This window comes from Seriola dumerili, unplaced genomic scaffold (genome assembly GCF_002260705.1).
Source record: "Seriola dumerili isolate Sdu_G_001 unplaced genomic scaffold, Sdu_1.0 BDQW01000002.1, whole genome shotgun sequence".
NCBI classification, from domain to species: domain Eukaryota; kingdom Metazoa; phylum Chordata; class Actinopteri; order Carangiformes; family Carangidae; genus Seriola; species Seriola dumerili.
In genome coordinates, this window is record NW_019174257.1 from 3,921,460 (window position 1) to 3,941,076 (window position 19,617).

A 19,617-nucleotide genomic window follows, 5' to 3' on the forward strand; every position below is an offset into this window, starting at 1 on the left:
CACACTGGCTATAGCATTGTTTTGCAATGCAAATCCTCTTTGTGCTATGGTCAAGTGAGTCTTGTCTGTGTATTTAGAGGGTTTTTTTTTTTTTCTGTTGGCTGTGTTTCCTCCGGCAGCTGTATTTTGCAGACTGGAAAGCCTCTGACTACAATCAGCTGTGCAGAGGGAAACACCAGGGAGCTTTATAGACTACGGGTGGTGCATAATAAGTAGCCCCCTTGCAAAGCTGCTAATTGAGGGGGTTATGAGCCGAGCTGCTCCTCCCCGCCTGGCAGTAACAGATGCACATGCAACACACCAGCTAAAAGCAGTGCATGTTGCTCAGATGGCTGTTTTTTTGTCACGTCAGGCTCTGTGGTTTGTGTGCTCCGGTGATTGTGCCTACGAGCGGCGCCCACTCTGACTCAGGGTTTCCACCAGGCACTGCTACAGTCGACCTTGGCCTCTACGGAGAGTTCAGATGTCCAGGAAACTGCCTCCGGGGCGGCGTCTGCGCTTCTGTGAGCTGAGTCAGAGCGTTTGGTGACACAGGAAGGGGTACTCCAAATCTCTACCTAATCATCTTTTAAGCCCTGTGCTCTGGAGCAATGCTAGCTTGGCAAGGAAGCGAGTGCCCTGGTTTTAGCATGGGAGGGTGGTAACAAGAGAGCCTGAGATCAGTGGGACAGTGCCTCTGTTGGGGGTTGTTGTTAGAGATTGAGACCTCCAATAACAGGAATAGCTTCTGTAAATATTCTTTTATCAGTGCCATAGAAATGAGATTAATATCTGACCGCCACCAAAAATATTGGTTTTAACTAATTAACCGTGGATTCAGTTGCCAGGAGATATTAGGCATGCACAGGAGATGCTGATTGCTTGTTTTTATACCTTTGTGTGTTTATACTAGAGGGTTATCTACAGTCACTTAAAGGGGATATACAGCATGAGTACAGAGGCATATGTGAGAAAACTTTAACTGCCTCAAGTGATGTCATCTGAGTCAGCGTCGGGTCAGAAGTTTAAAAATGAAAAAAATCCATTAGAAAGAAGCCAGACCTCTGTAGTACGCTCATCATCCCTGCTTGATGCTTGAGGCTACGTTAGACGCTACTGACATAACACACCAGAAACTCTGACTGAACTGTCGGCAGTCGAGTTGCATTGTGGGTAATGAAGGCGACAGTTTTGGACAAGAAGAAAAAAGATGATATGATGAATAGATGGTTGTGAATCCAACAACGTTGCAGGAGTGCAATGTTAAATCAGTGGAGTAGTCTTATAAGATAATTTGGTAAAATCTGCCCCTGTTTGATGAAACATGGACTGATGTGGTCATGGGGCAACAAAAACAACCACAGGCTCACTGTACATCTCTATATACAGAGACAGTGACAAGCTAGAATCACAAAGCTCATCAGACCACCAGTGGTCATTGTTTACGGCGTGCTGACTGTGATTTTTTTTTTCTTCCCATAAGCCCCATGTTGTGACACATTAGGAATTTTTAGCTGTGGCATTGCTGTGGGACAGCTCAGTGCCACACAAGTCACTGTGACACTCAAGACTTGCTGCTGTTCCAGTTCCCATCCCACCAAGTTCTTGGGCAGCATGCCTGAACTTGGGGTTCATCAGTTCGCGCGTGTGTGTGCGCGTGTGTGTGTGTGCGTGTATGTGTGTGTGTGTGTGTATGTGTGTGTGTGTGTATGTGTGTGTGTGTATATATATATATATATATGTGTGTGTGTGTGTGTGTGTGTGTGTGTGTGTGTGTGTGTGTGTGTGTGTGTGTGTGTGTGTGGCACAGAGTGGGAAGGATGCCTAATGGCGCCCTTGGCCTCTGGTACTGCGGATAATGCTGAGCTTGGACTCCGGGGGCTTTGAACAGATGCAGCCACAGTGAACGGGAACACTGTGATGCTGTGTTGGTGCTGCTTTTAAAGCTGCAGCCTTCCATGTGTTCAAAGTCTACAGCAAAGATCACAGAGTTTCTGTTGTGGCTTGTGATGTTTATATTTATTTTTCTCTTTAAAGTCTTTTTTTTTTTTTTGAAATGCTGTTCAAAGTGCAGAAAGTGTGCTGCAAAGATTCAATCATCATGCTGGCATGTTGAAGCCATTATGCAAATTCTGAAGCTGCACTTCCAACGATGGCCACTAAGTGCTGTCTATAGGAATTTTCCTGAAGGTGCTGAGAATGGTTTTCTGGCTGCAGTAACAGCAGTTGAGCCCAAAATCAAAGCATCAGAGCTTCCCATCTGAAGCCTGTAGGTGGCATTACAGGGACCACACCTGTGTTTTTCTGTCTGTGCTTGTCATGCATGTGTACTGCATTAGTTTGAATCAGAGGCCAGGAGAGTTTTTAAATGCAACATGGTGTGATGTCTTTTCTGAGTGAGTGAAGTCATTTCGGGAAGATGTTAACCAGCTGATCAGCCACAGCCTCGGCTGCTGCTGTGCTGGCAGGATGCCTTTCTGCTGATGAGTGTATCTGCCCACCATCAGCCTTCTCTGGCTGAGGAGCTGAGACCAGAGAAATCTAGCGTTTCCCTCCACCTCTGCAAACACTTTGATGGAAAGGCTTCTTCTAGTGAGTTGTTTTTTCACATCATATATTTCCTGCCGCTGCTGTTGTTGAGCATGTATTTAATTTATACCTATTTGCTGGTAATATTTTATTAATATTGCGATTAGGCACCCTACAGTTCTGGTAATGGTCTGGGCCAGAGATGGGGATGTTAGGCACTGGGTAACGTCAGACTTGCATGTATGGAAATGGGAGTCCACAGGCTGAAGTGAATAGTAGACAATACAAAGAGGGTCTGTATGGATGGTGCACAATGCCTTAATGAAAGCCACAGTACCCATGTAATTGGTGCATAATACAAGTCTGAGCAGCAGCATGCAACATAAGATCTGTGTCAATGTACAGGATTATGTAATAGCAGCTGCTACGGCTGTCAGAGTACAGCGCCACTCTGCCATTAACTTGACTTACGCTCTGGTTTTATTGCAGAGCCTTGCGTCATCCCCACTTAGACTGTAAGCTTGACGTTTGACAGTGAGTTTTGGCCCTCTGGGGGCGAGTTTCGCCAGCAACCGACGACTAGCAGACGTTTGAAATCATAAATGAACGCGCACTCACGTACACGCACGCACAGAGTGAACTGCAAAAAACTGGGACAGTTTTTGAGCATAGTCTGAGAGAGGCTGGACTCTCCCGCTGACCCCTGACCTCCAGTCTGATCCCTCCCTGCGTATGATGAGTCACTCCACCCCTCTCCTCGGCTTTCTGCTTCCAAACCATAGGCAGGACACGCACACACACACACACACACACACACACACACACACACACACACACACACACACACACACACACACACACACACACACACACACTGAACAGAGCAGCTGCAGTGTCTCAGCCGTCGGTGTGTGAGGCATGTTGATGTCAGTACAGAGGACCCCTCTCTGTCTCTTAGTTCACTGGCCTCAGTGCCAGTTGCCCTTGTCTGATTGGCTCAAGCAGCGGCTAAACTGTGCAGAAGCATTTTTTTTTCTTTTTACTCAGTTTTTCTGTCACCCTCTCTTTTCACTCGCTCCCGCTCGCTCTGCTACACACATTCACTGCGCATCTGAAGTTCAGTAGGACAGCGTGGTTCCTCTGAGAGCCAGGAATGCTGGCAGGCTGGCTGATTAATGAAAAATAGAGAGGAGAGGAGCTGCACTGGCTCACAAGTCCTTTTAAGATGTGCTACTGGCCCCAAGACGTAAATGTAAGGGATTCCCAACATTTGAAAAGTAGACACACTACCAAAACATTGAAAAATATGTTTTATTACCCAACTTCAAAGCTGACTCAGCCCAAAACACTCAGCACACAGTATTGAGACTGATTGAGAGGAGACAGCAAACACTCTTCATAATAAAAAAGAAAAACTCAGCAAGAGCACATGAAAACCATTTTATTTCCCTTTTTAACTCATGCTGTTCGTGACACATGTACTGTACTGGTGAGACTCATGAACTGAATCTCAGCTCACATGTGCAGGTCACAGTAATTACATTACTAAGCTGATCTCTGGTCGAAGCTTCTAGAGATGAGGAGTGAGTAATGTCCACAGCAGGAACTTTGATCAGCAGGAGTCAGCTAATTTGTTCTGTGAGAAGGGAGGAACAGACCAGACTGTGAATTATGTTCTGCTGCACCAGGTTTTTCAATGGATTCATGGGCTTGTTTGGGGGCATAGCAGAGGTTTCTTTATATATATATATATATATATATAAAAAAAAAGATGTTTACAATATATAAAAATAAAAAAAAAAAAAAAAATGAAAGACACATTTTTCGCCAGGTTCAGTGAAATTACACATTTATCTAGGTGATATTGGTGCAGAGGACTGGCTACTCGCATTGTGTCACAGTACAGGCTAACTGAACAATAAGACCTAGCCTAAGACATATGAAACTAAAAAGCCTACATGTACAGATTACATTAAAATACATTAAAAATAAATTTCAACTTTTATTAGACAGGTTGCAAACAAGCAAAGAGTTCAGACAGTATATGGAAACCACTTTATTTGGAGGTAAACGTAAAGAGAGGGCATTTGTTTTCTCCTTCAGGTTAGTTTGGCTAACCTGGGAGTTTGTTTAAAACTGGAATAATTGTCTGACTGCTTCTGTTTCTTGCCCTGTTGGAGTTCTTTTTGTCATGTTGCTGCATCACAATGTCATTATCACCAAGAGGAATGGTGGCCAAAACCACATAAAGACACAAGTTGTGATAAACCAGACTTGGCTTTTTATTAAGTGTCACCATGTCATTTGTATTTAAATATTTCAAATGATACCCAGCTCTCTTCATTATCTCCACAGAGCGGTCTTTGAGTTCAGGAAGTCACTGAACCTTCTCTCTCTGCTTCACTCAGAATAGCTCAGTTAGTGCCACAGTTCAGCATTTCCTGAGTGTATACTGGATCCGTGCCTGCATAAACGTTCCCTCTCCCTCACCCCGACTGTCCGACACTGGCCTGAGGGAGTGAGAAAGAGATGAAAAGATGGAGGCTGCTCTGGAATACTGTCAAAAGAAAAGGAAGAAGCGTTGGAAGAAGGAAAAAAAAAAAAGTCGGGGTAGATAATTTTGGTGATGTTTGGGAAAGGAAACGACAGCATTGAGCGTGTGAAGAGGAAGAGTGAGCAGAGTTGAAAGCATTACCTTGAGTTTAAGTTGCTGACGCTCAGAGAGAAAAGGAAGAGGAGGAGGGGGGTGGGGGCTGTGGTCGATGTGACTCCCCATCCTTATACGGTCACATGCAGCCCTGGCACAGACACAGAGAGCCCAGTCGGGGAAAACATGCTCATTTAGAGCTTACATAAACACACCGACCCACAGCCCAGCTCCCAGCTCCCCCCTCCTCCCTCCTCACAGCCCCGACCAGGGAAGAGGAAGGGAAGGAAAAGGAGAAGAACGCTGTGGAATTTGAAAGGGAGTGCGTTGATAAATTCCTGAGCTTTTTCGTTCACGGAGAGACTCTGGATATCCTGTAACGTCAGGAAATGCAGTGCTGGCAGTTTAGCAGTGATTCTGCCTGCAGGCAGAGGTTTGGATGGGTGGGTGCTGGGACATACTTTATTTGGAAAAGTCTTACAAAGCGTTTAAGGAAATCAGACTTGTGAGGCAACTCAAGTTCCGAAATGCCTGATACGTCACGGACCCACCTGACGTCAGTGACCTCCAGGAAAACATATAAACCGAACAAACCAATTAATCTTCTATGCTCTAATGACAACATCATGACCCGTGTCCTAAAACTGTCTTCTCACTTCTGTCTACACAGTGCAGTATGTTAGTCAGCTGTGTGAGATATAACCCAAGATGAGCCATGCAATTATTAGAAGATAATTATCGTTATTAGCCCTCATTTAACTCATACATTTTCATAACTGCAAGGGTCATAGTGGATTATGGCATTTAAACCATGGCCCAGCTTTTAGTATGACTTTAGTTGTGATGAATCTGCATAGTTCCTTGACAATAATGCTCTTCCACTGGCCAAGAAGAAATGAGTGTATTTATGCTCTGCAAAGCACTTTCTGACAGACAGTGTTCTCTTCGACCCAGGGGACAACTATGATGTTTGTGCCATCTGCCTGGACGAATACGAAGAAGGAGACAAACTCCGAGTCCTACCATGTTCTCATGGTGAGTCGAACACTTGTGACCCTTCCTCGAGGTCCTGACACATCAAGCCAAAGAACTACAAGTTACACTGACAAAGACCACAGGGACATTTCTTCCACAATTCTTCTTCGGTCATTGTATTGAAATCATTCTTGTTATTGCTTTATTTAGTATATAACAAAGACCCAGAATTATCTTTTTCTTATACCGTATAAACCTATTCTTGATGAGTTAGAAGCACATCAAGAGGTCTCAAGAGAAACGTCAACATTGCGTATGTTCTCTGTGACCGACAAGCTGGTTGAGTAACTCACCTGTCAGTTTGTTATACTATTAGGTGATTGTGGTCCCAGTCCATAGTGTTCTTGTCTGATGCCGTTTAAAACTGAGTGATTCAGTCCTCTAGACCAAAAAATAATCTGTGATGTTGCCTTTTACTCCATACTTGTGAAGTTCAAGGCAACATTAAAGGTAGAGCTGCAATCATTAATTTTTTTTCATTTTACATTTTATTTGCAGATTATTTTCTTGATTGACTAATATTTGGTCAGTAAAATGACAGAAAATGTGAATGATGCCCAATCTGAAGTTCAGAACAAAGAGATATTCAATCTTGTATCACATCAGACAAAGAGAAGCAGTCAATCCACAGGTACGAAGCTGGATCGAGGGATTTTTTTGCTATTTTAGCTTAAAAAATTACGCACCATAAATTGACTATCAAAATAATTACCTTTTGATTTAGTGGCAACTGACTAATTGATTGAGCTCTAATCCTGAGGTCTGTGGGGGAATGTTAAAATAAGGCCTTATATTGCTCTTCGATCAGGAACAATAACCTGTCCTTGTTGTCCTCAGCCTACCACAGTAAGTGTGTGGACCCCTGGTTGACCAAAACTAAGAAGACATGTCCGGTGTGTAAGCAGAAGGTGGTCCCCTCGCAGGGCGACTCTGACTCAGATTCAGAGGAAGGGGACAGTGGCCCAGACGAGAACGAGGAGGTGTCTGAGAGCACCCCGCTGCTGCGCTCTCTGGCCTCCACCAGCGCCCACTCCTTCGGTACCATGTCAGGAGCGTCGCGCTCAGAGCAAGACCAGGAGTCCTCCGAGTACGAAGACGACGAGCTGGACAGCAGCGACAGCGAGGAAGAGGTCACCGTGGAGACTGTGGTGGTGCAGATGCAGCAGCCCTGCTCTGAAGGCCTGGAGCACGACCTACCCCGAGCTTGACTGATTGTTGGCTGGCTGATTGGCCACTAAACCGCCTCCCCCACCCCACCCCCAACCTCACAGCTTCAGAGACTTTTGTTGGGGGGCACAAAATGGATTCATCATCTGAGTTCTTCTGTTACTGCTTAAAATACATTGTAATGTATCCTCCCTACAAGTTAAAATACAAATCTAAGTTTTCTTTTTAACATGATTATGGATAAAGTGCTGGTTTCCACATATGTGACAGGAAGTCAGTGAGCATATCACAAGGGCTGCTTGACTTGACAGGACTGATGACACTGATGTACAGTAAACTGTTATACTGTACTCTGTTTAGTCATAAAAAAAAGATGATACACAGATGTTTTTTTTCTGTTTTAGTCACAAGTGAAAAAGTCCCAATCGCGCTTTACACAAAGTTCAGCAAAAGTACTGTGTATATATAAAATATAGATCACATTAAGTTACATATTTACCTTTGATTATGTCCTATCTTATATGTTTCAGATGACTTGGAAGGTTTATTATTGTACATACATATTCATGCTAAACTGTCACACCCAGAAGCGCTATGCAGCATCCTTTTTGTAAAACTAACATTCAGCAAGTATAGAAACATTTAAAGCCACAGCAAAATGGTTTTGCCAGTTTATTTCTAGCCTGATGTGTGAAGGAGTCTCACTGCTTCTGTCTGTGTTTTTTGCCACAGTTTGTCTGTTACGGTGATTTACATTAAGAGAAACTGAAGCCAAACCAGACTGAGAAACACATTCAATGCAAAGAGTGTGCTCTCCATGTGACGTCGCAGTATGCCGTGGGTTACACCGGTTCAAAGTGTGAAGAGACACTTCTGTATCCACGCTGTCTGTGGTAAACTTCTTCTGGCTGCTCCAGACCTATCACTTCCTTTAACACAAGCAGTTACTGGTTGATAGGCCTTGTGATACACATTTAATTGACTTTATCTCATTTTAATACTGTTTATAGTAAATACTAAATACACTAATGTTTTTTTTTTTCATAACATGGTTTGATTTTTGTTGACAAATCCTGTTGCCTTTTTCAGTTGATGTATTTTGTCTTGTCAGTGTTTTCCTGCTCATGTATGTCTGTTCTCAATATGAATTCACTTCAATAAAATGAAAATGACACTTGACCAGGAAACTTTCCACCATCAGTTTCATAATTGTGAATATATGTAATCCAACTTCCATCCTCCCTCAATCTCAGGCCTGTTGTGTGTACATAAACAACAAAACAGCTCCAATGTGTTCAACTGGAGGAAAAACACAGAGGGTCCAGTTAACCTGTAATGAGTAGTAGTCCAGTTGACCTTATTATCTGATACAGCTCAGCCTGTATAAGTTTGGCATGGCTCATTGAACAAATGGAAATTATGGGACCTCTACACTACTCCACAAATATCACTAATTTCTCAGATAAACAGTTTAATTTGACCTCTATACACAAAATGAGGGTTTCCAGGGGTAAGTGAGCAATGGTGGAATGTAATTAACTACATTTACTCAAGTACTGCACTTTTGATCCTGGTTGTGATCCTTTAGAAAAAAAAAACCAGGTGGTGGTGTTGTTCCACCTGACATTTTCCAATTAAACTTCTCTCATGGTTCTTTTTATTATTAATTTGAGGCCCAAATAATCCAATATTTTACAATTATTAGGATTAAAAGCCTGAAATATGAATCCAGGATGTGTTTTTCTTCTTTTCCACTAATAATCTGTCGTGCCTAAGATTTAACATTGTAACCATTTGGAGGTGCCGGGCCTGCATGTTGGGAATCACTACACTGAAACTACATAAGAGTATGTAAAGTAGTTAAAACTAGCTCAAGCACCTTCAACAATAAAATGCTGCTTACATATCGATGCATCAGTGATAGTGTAATTTATAATATAACCCTCCTGAACAATTACTTCTACCTTTGATCCTTTCAACTGCTTTAGATGTAATATTTATGCACTTTTACTTGAGTAGGTAGATTTTAAAAGCACTTAAACTTGTAATGGAGTGCTTTTACTTAAGTAAGGGATCTCGATCTTGGTCACCAGTTGATTTCAAGGCCAAGAATGAACCTTGATCTCAATTATAAACTTAAGGGGCTCAAAAACAGAATATGAGTTGTTTGTTATTTAGACTACCTTTGTTGATACAAATAGCGTGGACAACATAATAGAAACACCTACCAGTATGACGCAGTACAATTCAACACAGCCTCCAAAATGATCACACAGGGGAATTAACTTTCTCAAACAGTTTCAACACAAACTGAACGTTATATGCTTCATGAAGGGAGGAGTTAGTGCAGGACTGTTGTATTACACCATTAGTTTTATCCGCATGTTCAAAACTGGCAACAGCTCCGATCTAGCTACTAAAACTGACCTGGAGGTGAGACCGTTTCGACAGCTGTTTCCAAGGTGTTAATGAGCTTTGAAACTCGCGCATTTTATAGTTGGAACAATGAACAACACACTGTGCTGATGACTGAAACAAGCCACAACTGGCCATTTCACTTTCTCGTGAAGCAGGAGTATCGAGAATTCAGATGGTTTTAAGTATTACTCTGCAAAGACATGCCTACTTTTTAGGAAAACTTCTGGAATTTGTAGCACTTTGCATTAATTCAACATTAGGCCTAAACACACGATAAAACCTTTTCCCCTTGGGACAAACTAGCTGCTTCCATTCACATCCGTTTTTCCCGTGTTAAGCTTTGGCTGCAACTTTATGTTTAACAGACACATGAAAGTGGTATTGATTTTCTCAGTGGACTCTCTAAAAAGAAGCGAATGACCATATTTCCTTAAATGTTGGGCATTTCCTTAAAAGAGGCAGTTTTCAAAGTGAAAGAAAAGGACAAACTCTTATCTGGTTGGAATAAATTTATTTGATCTGTCTGTAAACAAGGTGATAAATCAATTTATGGCATTTCTTGGTTTTATGCATATGAAATCAGATGCATTAAAGAGACTGTATCCCAGATGTAAGAAAAAAAAAGTGGTGAGGAAAAAGGAAATGAACATAAATCAGCAAACAGGACTTGAAACAGGTTTTTTTTTTTGTTTTTTTTTTTTTTAATGAGTACACATATCCCACAAGGCCTAAACAGTGGAGCTGAAGCTAAAGAAGAAAAAAAAAAAAAAAAAGAAAGAAAAAAGAAAGTGCCAATGAAATGACTCCTTAGTGGACAGTGGGTAAAATCCATCTTACAACAGCAACAGATCTCTCTACATTATGGCACAGGATACACAGGTTCTGCAGTTAAGTTTCGACAAGACAACCATAAGCGTCTTTGTTCCAACCAATCCCATCTCCCATTGAGTGTCATTTCTACTTTTGAAAGTTTTTTTTTTTTTCTTCAGTTGGACGTTAGTTAGCAGTACTGACCGTGGACAGACCGTGTGATACCCCAGAGCTCAGTTGACTATAAAGTAAAAGGCAATTTATTCCACAGTTTTGTAGTTGTCAACACAGCATGGGTTTGTACAAATGCAGTTGTTTATTTTCTAAACAAAGAAGAAAGTGAAATGAGAATTTTCTTCAGATACTCCCACCCTTACCTTCCCTGTAGCTTCATATTTTTTTTAACCATAGTATGTATTTCTGTCTGGTTAGCATTTCCTTTATCAGAAAAAAAAAGTTAGCAGTCATCCATCACATGATTTAGAGCAATTGTATAAACACCCGAGCTTCGACTACACTTGGTCCTATAAAAAGAAAAAAATTCAAACTGGACATACTCCAGATGGTTATATGCTGGGATATCTACTGTCCAAAAATGGCAGCCTTTCAAAAACGAAAAAAAAAAAAAATATTACAGGAGCTGGCAAACAAAAACAGTTTTAAGTGCCTGAGCCATTGTTACTGTGGAATGTCCATGGGTTTTCGTGTAGTCGGGGAGGTTGTGATGATGGGAGGAGAGGCTACCAGCATCTGGACGACACCAACACTCGCAAATCCGATTCATGATCGTTAACTGAGCTGATCCAAGCACCCCCACACACATGCCACCCCCCCCCCGTGTATAAAATATGTCCAGGACAGTGCAGTGCATCTCAAGGGAGAGGGGAGTTAGAGAACTAGTTGGGTGGTGAAGATGAGTCTCCTGTGAGGTTTGTAGTGTCACCTGCTTTGAGCAAACAGGATGGGGAAACAGGGAAAGGGGAGGAACAGAAAATTTTGGCAGGAGTGTGGAGAGGAAGAAGGAGGTTGGGGTGGGGGGTTGCTTGCGTGGTGGGTATGATGGGGAAACAACAGTGGATCGAGATATGCACGGAGTCTCCCCTCCCGGACATGATGGAGAAAATAAAAGGAAGACATGACGAGCTTGGTTACCGCTCAAGTGCTCCATAGGCATCGGCTGCTCAGGGAGGGAGTGTGTATGATCAGGATTGGGGGTTTTAAGTAATGGGCACCATGACAGAGCAAGAAAGAAAGAAATAACTACCTCAAATTGACGCTATAGCTTTCATTGTCCGAGTGTTTGGCCAGAATCTTTTTTTTTTTTTTTTTTTGCTGGTCTTGGTTAAGTACAGATTTGTCATGACAACCTGTTAGCAACATGCTCATCTTTGCTATGGATCAACTTATAGTGCTTAAGGGGGTAAAGAGTACACAGCGCAAGTGTGTTGGGGGGGAGAGGGAAAAGGGCGGGTTAGGGGAAGATAACAAAAAAGAAAAAAAAAGAAAAAGAGGGATAACAAATGGGTAGGAGAGAAGGCAGAAAAAGAAAAACAAAGTAACTACCAACTAGGACTGGAAGTAGTGTGAAATGCAACAGGGTGGTAAGGGTGAGCTGCTAGGTGGCTGGGTACAGGCTGCTTTAGTATCCGGACTTCCTCAGGTATTCAGCCATCTGAAAAGCTTTCTTGTTGAGCTGCCCTCCATGGACACCTTCCTTCCCCATGACAAAAACCAATGCTGGAGTACACAAAGGAAAAAAAACAAAATAAATGAATAGACATGGTGATAGCAGGGCTGGAAAAGAATTTTTTTTTTTTTTTTTTTTTTTTTTTTTAAATATATTGTCACCTTGCTAAATGTGGGGCTACATTGTTGAGGACAGAGCCTGAACCCTGCACTGTGTTAGAAATGCTCCTGGGATTTTGTTTAATTGGACTGTCCGGGGGAAAAAATGGGTTTGACAGCAATTTGTTTTTTTTTTTTGTCTATTTTTTTTGAAGTTTTGTGTTTTTTGTTTGCCTTTTCATTTGTTTTTCTCTCTCCCTCAACTATGCCACATAAGCTACGTCAAAACTAAACTAAAACCCTGAATCCCTCAAGTATTTTGCCATCGAGTATGCCTTCTTATTCAATCCGCCTCCATGGACCCCTTCTTTGCCCATTACCAAGACCAAGACTGAAAGAAAAGAGACAGAAAGGACATTTAGAGAAGGTGTGGAGATCACACAAGTGAAAAGAGAAGAGCACAGAGCCAAAAGCAGCAGGCAGACGAGACAGTTACGAAGGAGGACGATGGCACAAAAAGCACAGCAGCGCCTTTGGTCTGAAGGCTGTATTGAGCCTAAACATTCATTTTCTCATCAGTGCTGCTGGTGGTGAAACAACATGACATGTCACATTACAATTAGGAAGACAGAAAGTGAGTACAGCAGGAGAATAAATGTAAGGGATGCATGCAAAGCTGTTTGTCAGTGTGCAGATCTGTAAGCTTGCTTCAACATCTACTGGTTTCCACTGAGTTGTTGTAAGATTTTATTAACTAATAAAACTAAAATCCATTTTCCATATCAGCATGCCATGGCCTCACAGAAACAATCACTATTGCGCCAAATCAATTACAATTAGACAAGCCACTGCAGAGTTTGGAAAAAGGCCAGGTTTATATACATAATATTGCACTTTTAATTCTTAGGAACATGTCAGAACCAACTTGCTTTTAAATTCTCTGAAAAGCAATAATTAGTAAATATGAAGTTTAGATAACAGATAGGCCAGACACTGATTTCACGTCTTAAAATCTGTTATACATTGTTTTTCAAATTCTGTCCAGCATATTATTGCCACAGCTGTTTGATCATGTTCACATAATCTCTCAAAACCTTATGTGAAGTCTCTTCTGACAGAACAAATTATAACCCCAATATCATCACGCTGCATCTATAATGATGTATTTGGTCTGAAATATCTTGCCAATACACCCCTGGCACAATTTCAACCTAGATGGGAGGGATTGTATTTACTAGGCCACATGGCTGCCAAATCAGATACTTTGACCATCTGTGTTACTTTAGTACCAAACAATACCTGGTTGCTTGTCTCAAGTGGCTGGAGGTGTAGTGTCCCTGCAATTACTACTGAGTTTACTGCACTGCACTCCACTTGAGGACACTAGTCTTTATTGTTTCATCTGCAATCAATATGTATCATGCCAGCAGCAAAGAATAAGAAAGTGAAGCTTCTACTGACTACTAACAACCATCACTAATGCAGCACACATGCGGATACAGCAGCATGCTTGTGGTACCTCTCCTCAATACATGTAAGAGCCCTAAAGTGCCTCAATACTTATTTTACCAGAAACAGAGTGGAAGCACGTGAGCAGGGAACAGATTCATACTTTGTGGGTAAGGGGGGAGGGGGTGTTAACCAGGAAGGAGAAAGATGCATGCAGTTTAGGAAGTTTAGAAAATCCTGGCTCCATGAGTGAGCCCAGTGTGTGTAGAACAATAACCAGATACAGTCTCACCTGTAAGTTTTAGTGGTGTCTGGGAAAAGTGGGGAGGACGTGGCATTGGGGCCCATACAGGCAACATGAAAACTGGCACAACTCTCAGGCAGGTCCCTAAAAGGGACTCAACTTCACTTTACTAACATGGTATCAATTCTTGTATGATACAAGCAGAATTCATCATCCGTACTGTAAGAAGGGCCGTCACCTTCAACATATCACATTTTACTATTGTCAGCTTAGTGCATTTAAAGCTTTTTTTTTTTTTCCCTTTTTGGTTTTTAAAATTTTTTTTTTTTTTTTTTTTTTTTTTTTTTTTTTAAAACTTTAGATATCTATGCTTTTAAATATCAGGAAAATTCACACTATTTATGAATCAATTAGATGGGATATCCACTAATTACATCATTTTATACATTTAGTTTGAGCATTATATTAAAAAAACAACTCAGCCTTTAAATAGCAATCCACAAGTGAGTTGTGATCTCTGTGGGGAAGGGGTTCAGCTATGCAGTGCGCAAATCATGTGCCCTCTTTATTGTTGTTCTGGCTGACAAGCATCTAGTCTGTGAAAGTTACAGCCAACTGATACATCCATTTTACTCAATCACTTTTTGCTGTTGGATTAGAAACTACTTTAGGTATGCAACATCAATTCCCAAATAGTATAAGGCAATTTTCAAACTAACACCATAAATCTTATTGCAATACATGGTTGTTCAGTGGAATCTGTTAGATAGAATAAATCAGATAAAAGCGTGAGTTAAAAATGTGAAAACAGAATTGGGTGACAAGGGCTCCACATATGCTAGGAGCCAGTAACAAACATCAGGCAGATATTAAAGAGGGGAAAGTAATAAATTGTCTTTGGTTTGAGATTTGTTTACCTAAGATGTCAAGTTTTCCCTAAAACTGCTTACCTTTTACAAAATGTAAAAATCACCCACAACTGACAGTATCAGCATAGAAGAATTTGACTTTAACACTTAACCTATACCCTGATCTAATAAACCTCTAGATATGAACTTGCCCTTCAGCTTTAAAAACAACCTGCCTGCATATTTCTACAGATCACATTTAGCCGAGATACACTTGCTCCCCCTAATAAATAAGCTGACATTCAAAGTTAATATCCTTACAGTTTAACACCTGTGTTTGGCATATATTGAGGAAAGGTGCATTTGAAAATCTATCCCACATGCATGGACAACACGGAAGTTATAAAAAATAGCTAAACTAATGGCACTATATCAAAGCAGGCTAAGGTGTCACTGTAGCACTACTAAAATGTATGCGGCTAACAACAACACTGAATGTCATGCTCACCTTTGCCGGCTCTGCCTACAGAAACGTTGTATGTTGGCTCTCCTCCTTGACTCTTTGTCCGGATGTCCATTGTCCAGTCGCATTCAATTTGGAGGCTGTCTCTGATTACGGAGCACTTTTTATTGCCTAAGGTCAGCCCACTGGTGAAGAATCCCTCCCGGTCCTTTCCTATCACCACATCGATTTCGTCGGGCTAGAACAAATCACAAAAGCAAGTTGTCAGGTCAGTTGTCATCTGCCAAGCTGGATATCAATCCATTCAGCTAGAGATACTCTTTTCCAGTTTTCCTCAGAGGTTGATTGTGGGTGTATTCCCTGCTCTTGTTGAGCCCAATTCTCATCTTGCTCCAAATGTGGGTGTTTTGAAGCCTTTTGGGACCGATTAGGTGCTACTCTATTAAACATTTTAATTTCTTCGCCTCTTTTCCTCCTAAAGCAATTACTTACAGCACCGTTGAGTTTCTGCATAATTTATTGAGCAACAAAATTTTAGAAAAAATTTGGAATTTCAAAATGTATTATCTTATACTGAGAACTCATGTATACTGATGTAGTATTTTTAAACAAATCAAAAGCAGTAAAATTCTTTCAGTAGTTTTCATTTTGACAACAAAAACCGAACTGAAAATTAGTAAATGCCATTATCCCACAACAAATATAAAACTATAACTTAAAACACCTTCAATAAAGAAAAGTTATTAGTCTGCTCCCTTGGCTAATCTGATAACACAAGACCATAACACCACACTCACACACAGAACAAGACAGCTCACCTGCAGCCATCTAGTATGGCTTTAACATGCATTACAAGGTTGCATACTGTCTGGTGTGGCATCCACATGGTGGATTCAATATCAGAAATTGATCACCGTGAGGATGAACCATAATGTTTAATTGTGATTGGCTTTGGGGTACAAGCGTACAAATATTATAGAAAATATATTACTTTCCTTTATCTGAAAAGACATGAAAAACTTAAGAGACCATGTTTTCAGATGGTATGAAGACTTCACTGAATTCATATATCCTTGCAGAATAATTATGGAGTAAACTGATGCTTCAGACAGCCTCTAGGGACAGTAATACTTGCAGACCAACTTTGAACTTCCCCCTCCTTATACTAGTTGCATGTAATTTTGGTAATCTAGGGCTCAAAGCATGTTCTGCTGCTGCACCTGTTTACAACACTCTACACTGGTGAAGCAGCCAAATGTGAAATGTTTAAAATGCATGTTTCATGAGCACCAACAGTGATAAAATTAAAAAACTAAATAAATCAAAGCCCCATCCTCAAAAAAGGTACAAAAGTCCCCAGGTCTAATTTCATCTAAAATTAGATGTTTGCACAAATCAATAATTCTCCAAAAAAACTAGTACATTTTAGTTTGATGGGATGTTTTAGTCAAAGGCTGCTTCTGTAAATGGCCAAGATGGTAAGTATAGGTATGATGAATGCCAATTAAGAAATTGGGCTGCATGTATGATTAAGGGCTATGGTTATCAATATTTTATTATTTAATACCTGAAGCATTCAAATTCTTTACAAAGTTGGCTTTTTTTAGATTGCCAAAATAGTCCAAAGTTCTCAAATATCTGTGTCTAAAGACAACAATCTATCACTTCACATTAACTGATAAATAAAAAGATCTTTTAAAATGGCTTATGACTAAGTCTTGTCTTATGACTACTTGCTACTGAGTATTGAGAAAGAATATCCAGCCCTTGACAGATTTTTAAAAAAGTGCATAGTTTGTTTAAAGACATAGCTGTCTCTATTATACAATCAGTATCAAGTCCTAAAATCTCAGAGGCCCACTGCAGCTGGCAAAAACCATTATCCTCAGAAATTTCCTTTAAGGCATGACCTCTGCTAAAATTCCACTTTTTAAACCTTAAACATGTACAAAATGCATTTCACCACTGTCGTTATTTAAACATGTTTGTTAAATCGTTTTTTTTTTCTTTGAACCAATCTGCAGAACAAAAGGCGTCGCCCCTCAACTGTAGAACTGCACAGTCATGGCACACACGAAACCCTTCAGACAAAAAAAAGAAAAAAAAAAAGAAGGGGAAACTCTAACGGGCTCAGATAACATTAGCATGACGGCTAGCTACATGTCGGGGCCCGGTTGGCTAATTAATTACACCAACAGTTTTCCCTATTGGGATACAGTGTTCTATTCCCAAACGAAACTTGCACCGCAGTTCCATATACCATGTGTTAACTTGCTGCACTCCCTTGAAAGCCGATTTCGTTTTACCAAAATTTTAGTCACCGGGTTTGAACCAAACCAGGCTGGCTAACGCGAATAGTAAGCAGGCAATTGGCTTTGGCTCCACATTAGTTTTTTCCACATAGAAAAGATAAAAAATGTCCATTTGTTGAATTTGTTTCTTCATAGCATAACGATACCCTGCCTTAAGCCCCGAGAGGACACTCCCAAGTAATGTTAGCTATCAGCGGCACACTCGCTCATAGTTCATTTATCTGTAGCGTGGGTGATCATTTCGTCGTCAAAATGACTACAGGTTTGATACACTAACGCCACGACTCGCGCATTTACTTTCACACAAATATTTAAATTACTCACTAATAATTTATTTAACAGACAAAATGGAGGCTGAAGGAAGCGCCGGAGACGATTGTTTAGCCAAGTTATACTTTCATTGTTGCTGCAATCGTCTCATGTTTACGTACGGTATCTTAAAAACGTAATAAATCTGAAGTGTGTAGATCTGGACCGCTGGTGCATATTTTCACCGAGGACCAAACGGCTCGATTTGCACCCATGAACAAAATGAATAAGAAACTGGGAGTGTATCCGCCATCTTGGAAAATAAGGGGCGGTAGCGGCAGTGTGATTCACAGAAGCCGTATAGGAAAAAAACGAGACAGACCAGCAGCACGGCAGCATGCCTGGGACGCGTGTGAGCACCGTTCACACTGCGCTATTAGCGTTAGCTAATAAAGATTTTCCAGCAGGGATGACCGGCCTGATTTGAGCTAACCGCCAGCTGTAGTGTGCTAATCAATGTTAACATTAAGTAGCGGTGCTGGTAGACGTTGTCTGCTGAAATCACATACTATGAATTTGGTCTTTTAGACAAGGACGGCACAATACATGCGAAAATAAATTTAGTTTGGTAGTGGTTTAGATTGGATTCTTGAAATTTGCTATGCTTTCTGACCGGTAACACGAGCAAACACGGCTAGTTAACGCTAGCTTGCTTGCTAGCGATGCTATGTTAGCCCTTTTAGCTCGAGTTCGCGGTATCGTTCGTGACTGGCTTGGGCTTTTTCCGACTACTCTGGTGATTATTTCTAGAAATTAAAGACATGAGTCTACCGAGTGTATTAAATGTACTGGAAAGAGAAACAAAAACGCCACAGATTAGTGATAGATTGAAAAGCAGCAGTGCATACGTGCCAATGCATCTTGTGTGTGACCACCGGATACCATGTGTACCACACCGCTCGCCTTATCCTCATTCAACAAGGCCTGGCTATGCAGATAAACGCGCCGGCATGCAAAATGCACATTTTCCTTCAATCTAACCATAGATATTGTCGAACGAAGCGTACTAACCGTAATGTTGGCAAAGGTACCGCCGACAAACGATGCCCAGACGTATTTGGCGTCCGTGTACCCAACAATGGCCGCGTCCTGGCAGCTGCCATCAGCCATCAGGTTGTCCACGTAGCCTTGCCAGGACATGTTTGTGAAATTAGTTCTAAGATGAAAAAGTACGATGGGTCAAGTTGGGTCACAAACGTCTCTCGAGCGACGAAGACACTGTGAGGAAGCTGTATTTATCGGTGGTTTAACGGGCCTCCAGCAAGCAAAACCCCCCCGGCTCCGTCACGTCCCGGCTTTCTTCTGGACTAGGCAACGAAGAGAAGCCGCTGCAATCGGACAGGCGCTTGGGTGTAGTCCTTACTAAATCACTCCGCCTCAGTAGTTGTTCGCCTCGCTGCCTCATTGCATATTATACTACGTGGCGGAGGAATACATCATGCTTGATCACGATGGCAATAAGCAAGACAGACTATTTTTTCTTCAGTGACTCAAAGATTTGTTTTCAGCTTGCCAATTATTTATATTTTCTTGTGACCATTTTATTTTGTTGAGGTTAAACCTATCAAAACAGTTTTAAAGTTGCAAAGCAGAATTTAGTCATTGTTTCATGATCATATAAA

The 19,617-nt window shown here is 41.3% G+C and overlaps 2 protein-coding genes across 3 annotated transcripts in view; one reads left to right on the forward strand and one right to left on the reverse strand.

The window, feature by feature from the left end:
* Window positions 1-9,016, forward strand: part of rnf13 (ring finger protein 13) — a 41,989-nt gene extending 32,973 nt beyond the window's left edge. Inside the window, exons 9-10 of the mRNA XM_022738716.1 lie at window positions 6,110-6,190; window positions 7,028-9,016. Coding sequence (XP_022594437.1) covers window positions 6,110-6,190; window positions 7,028-7,398 — 452 coding nt within the window. The 3' untranslated portion in view covers window positions 7,399-9,016. The remainder of the gene's footprint in view (window positions 1-6,109; window positions 6,191-7,027) is intronic.
* Window positions 9,017-10,271: 1,255 nt separating this feature from the next.
* Window positions 10,272-19,344, reverse strand: pfn2 (profilin 2). 2 transcript variants are annotated; one of them, XM_022768800.1, is made up of 3 exons: window positions 19,007-19,329; window positions 15,420-15,612; window positions 10,272-12,322 (listed from the first exon to the last, which is right to left on the reverse strand). In XM_022768800.1, exons 1-3 carry the CDS (start codon window positions 19,133-19,135, stop codon window positions 12,225-12,227), a joined length of 420 nt encoding a protein of 139 aa, XP_022624521.1. In that variant the 5' UTR covers window positions 19,136-19,329; the 3' UTR covers window positions 10,272-12,224. The 2 variants fall into 2 exon arrangements, with proteins under 2 accessions (XP_022624521.1, XP_022625243.1); XM_022769522.1 differs by lacking the exon at window positions 10,272-12,322 and adding an exon at window positions 12,515-12,761 and having other exon boundaries at window positions 19,007-19,344.
* Between the last annotated feature and the right edge of the window lie 273 nt (window positions 19,345-19,617).

Bases quoted from the DNA above. Each gene is read 5' to 3' on its own strand.
- pfn2 (XM_022768800.1), bottom strand. From the start codon at position 19,135: ATGTCCTGGCAAGGCTACGTGGACAACCTGATGGCTGATGGCAGCTGC. The intron at 15,613-19,006 runs GTTAGTACGCTT...GATTTGTTCTAG, and splicing joins GTACCTTTGCCAACATTACG to CCCGACGAAATCGATGTGGT. The intron at 12,323-15,419 runs GTGAGCATGACA...TGTGTACTCCAG, and splicing joins TGTAGGCAGAGCCGGCAAAG to CATTGGTTTTTGTCATGGGG.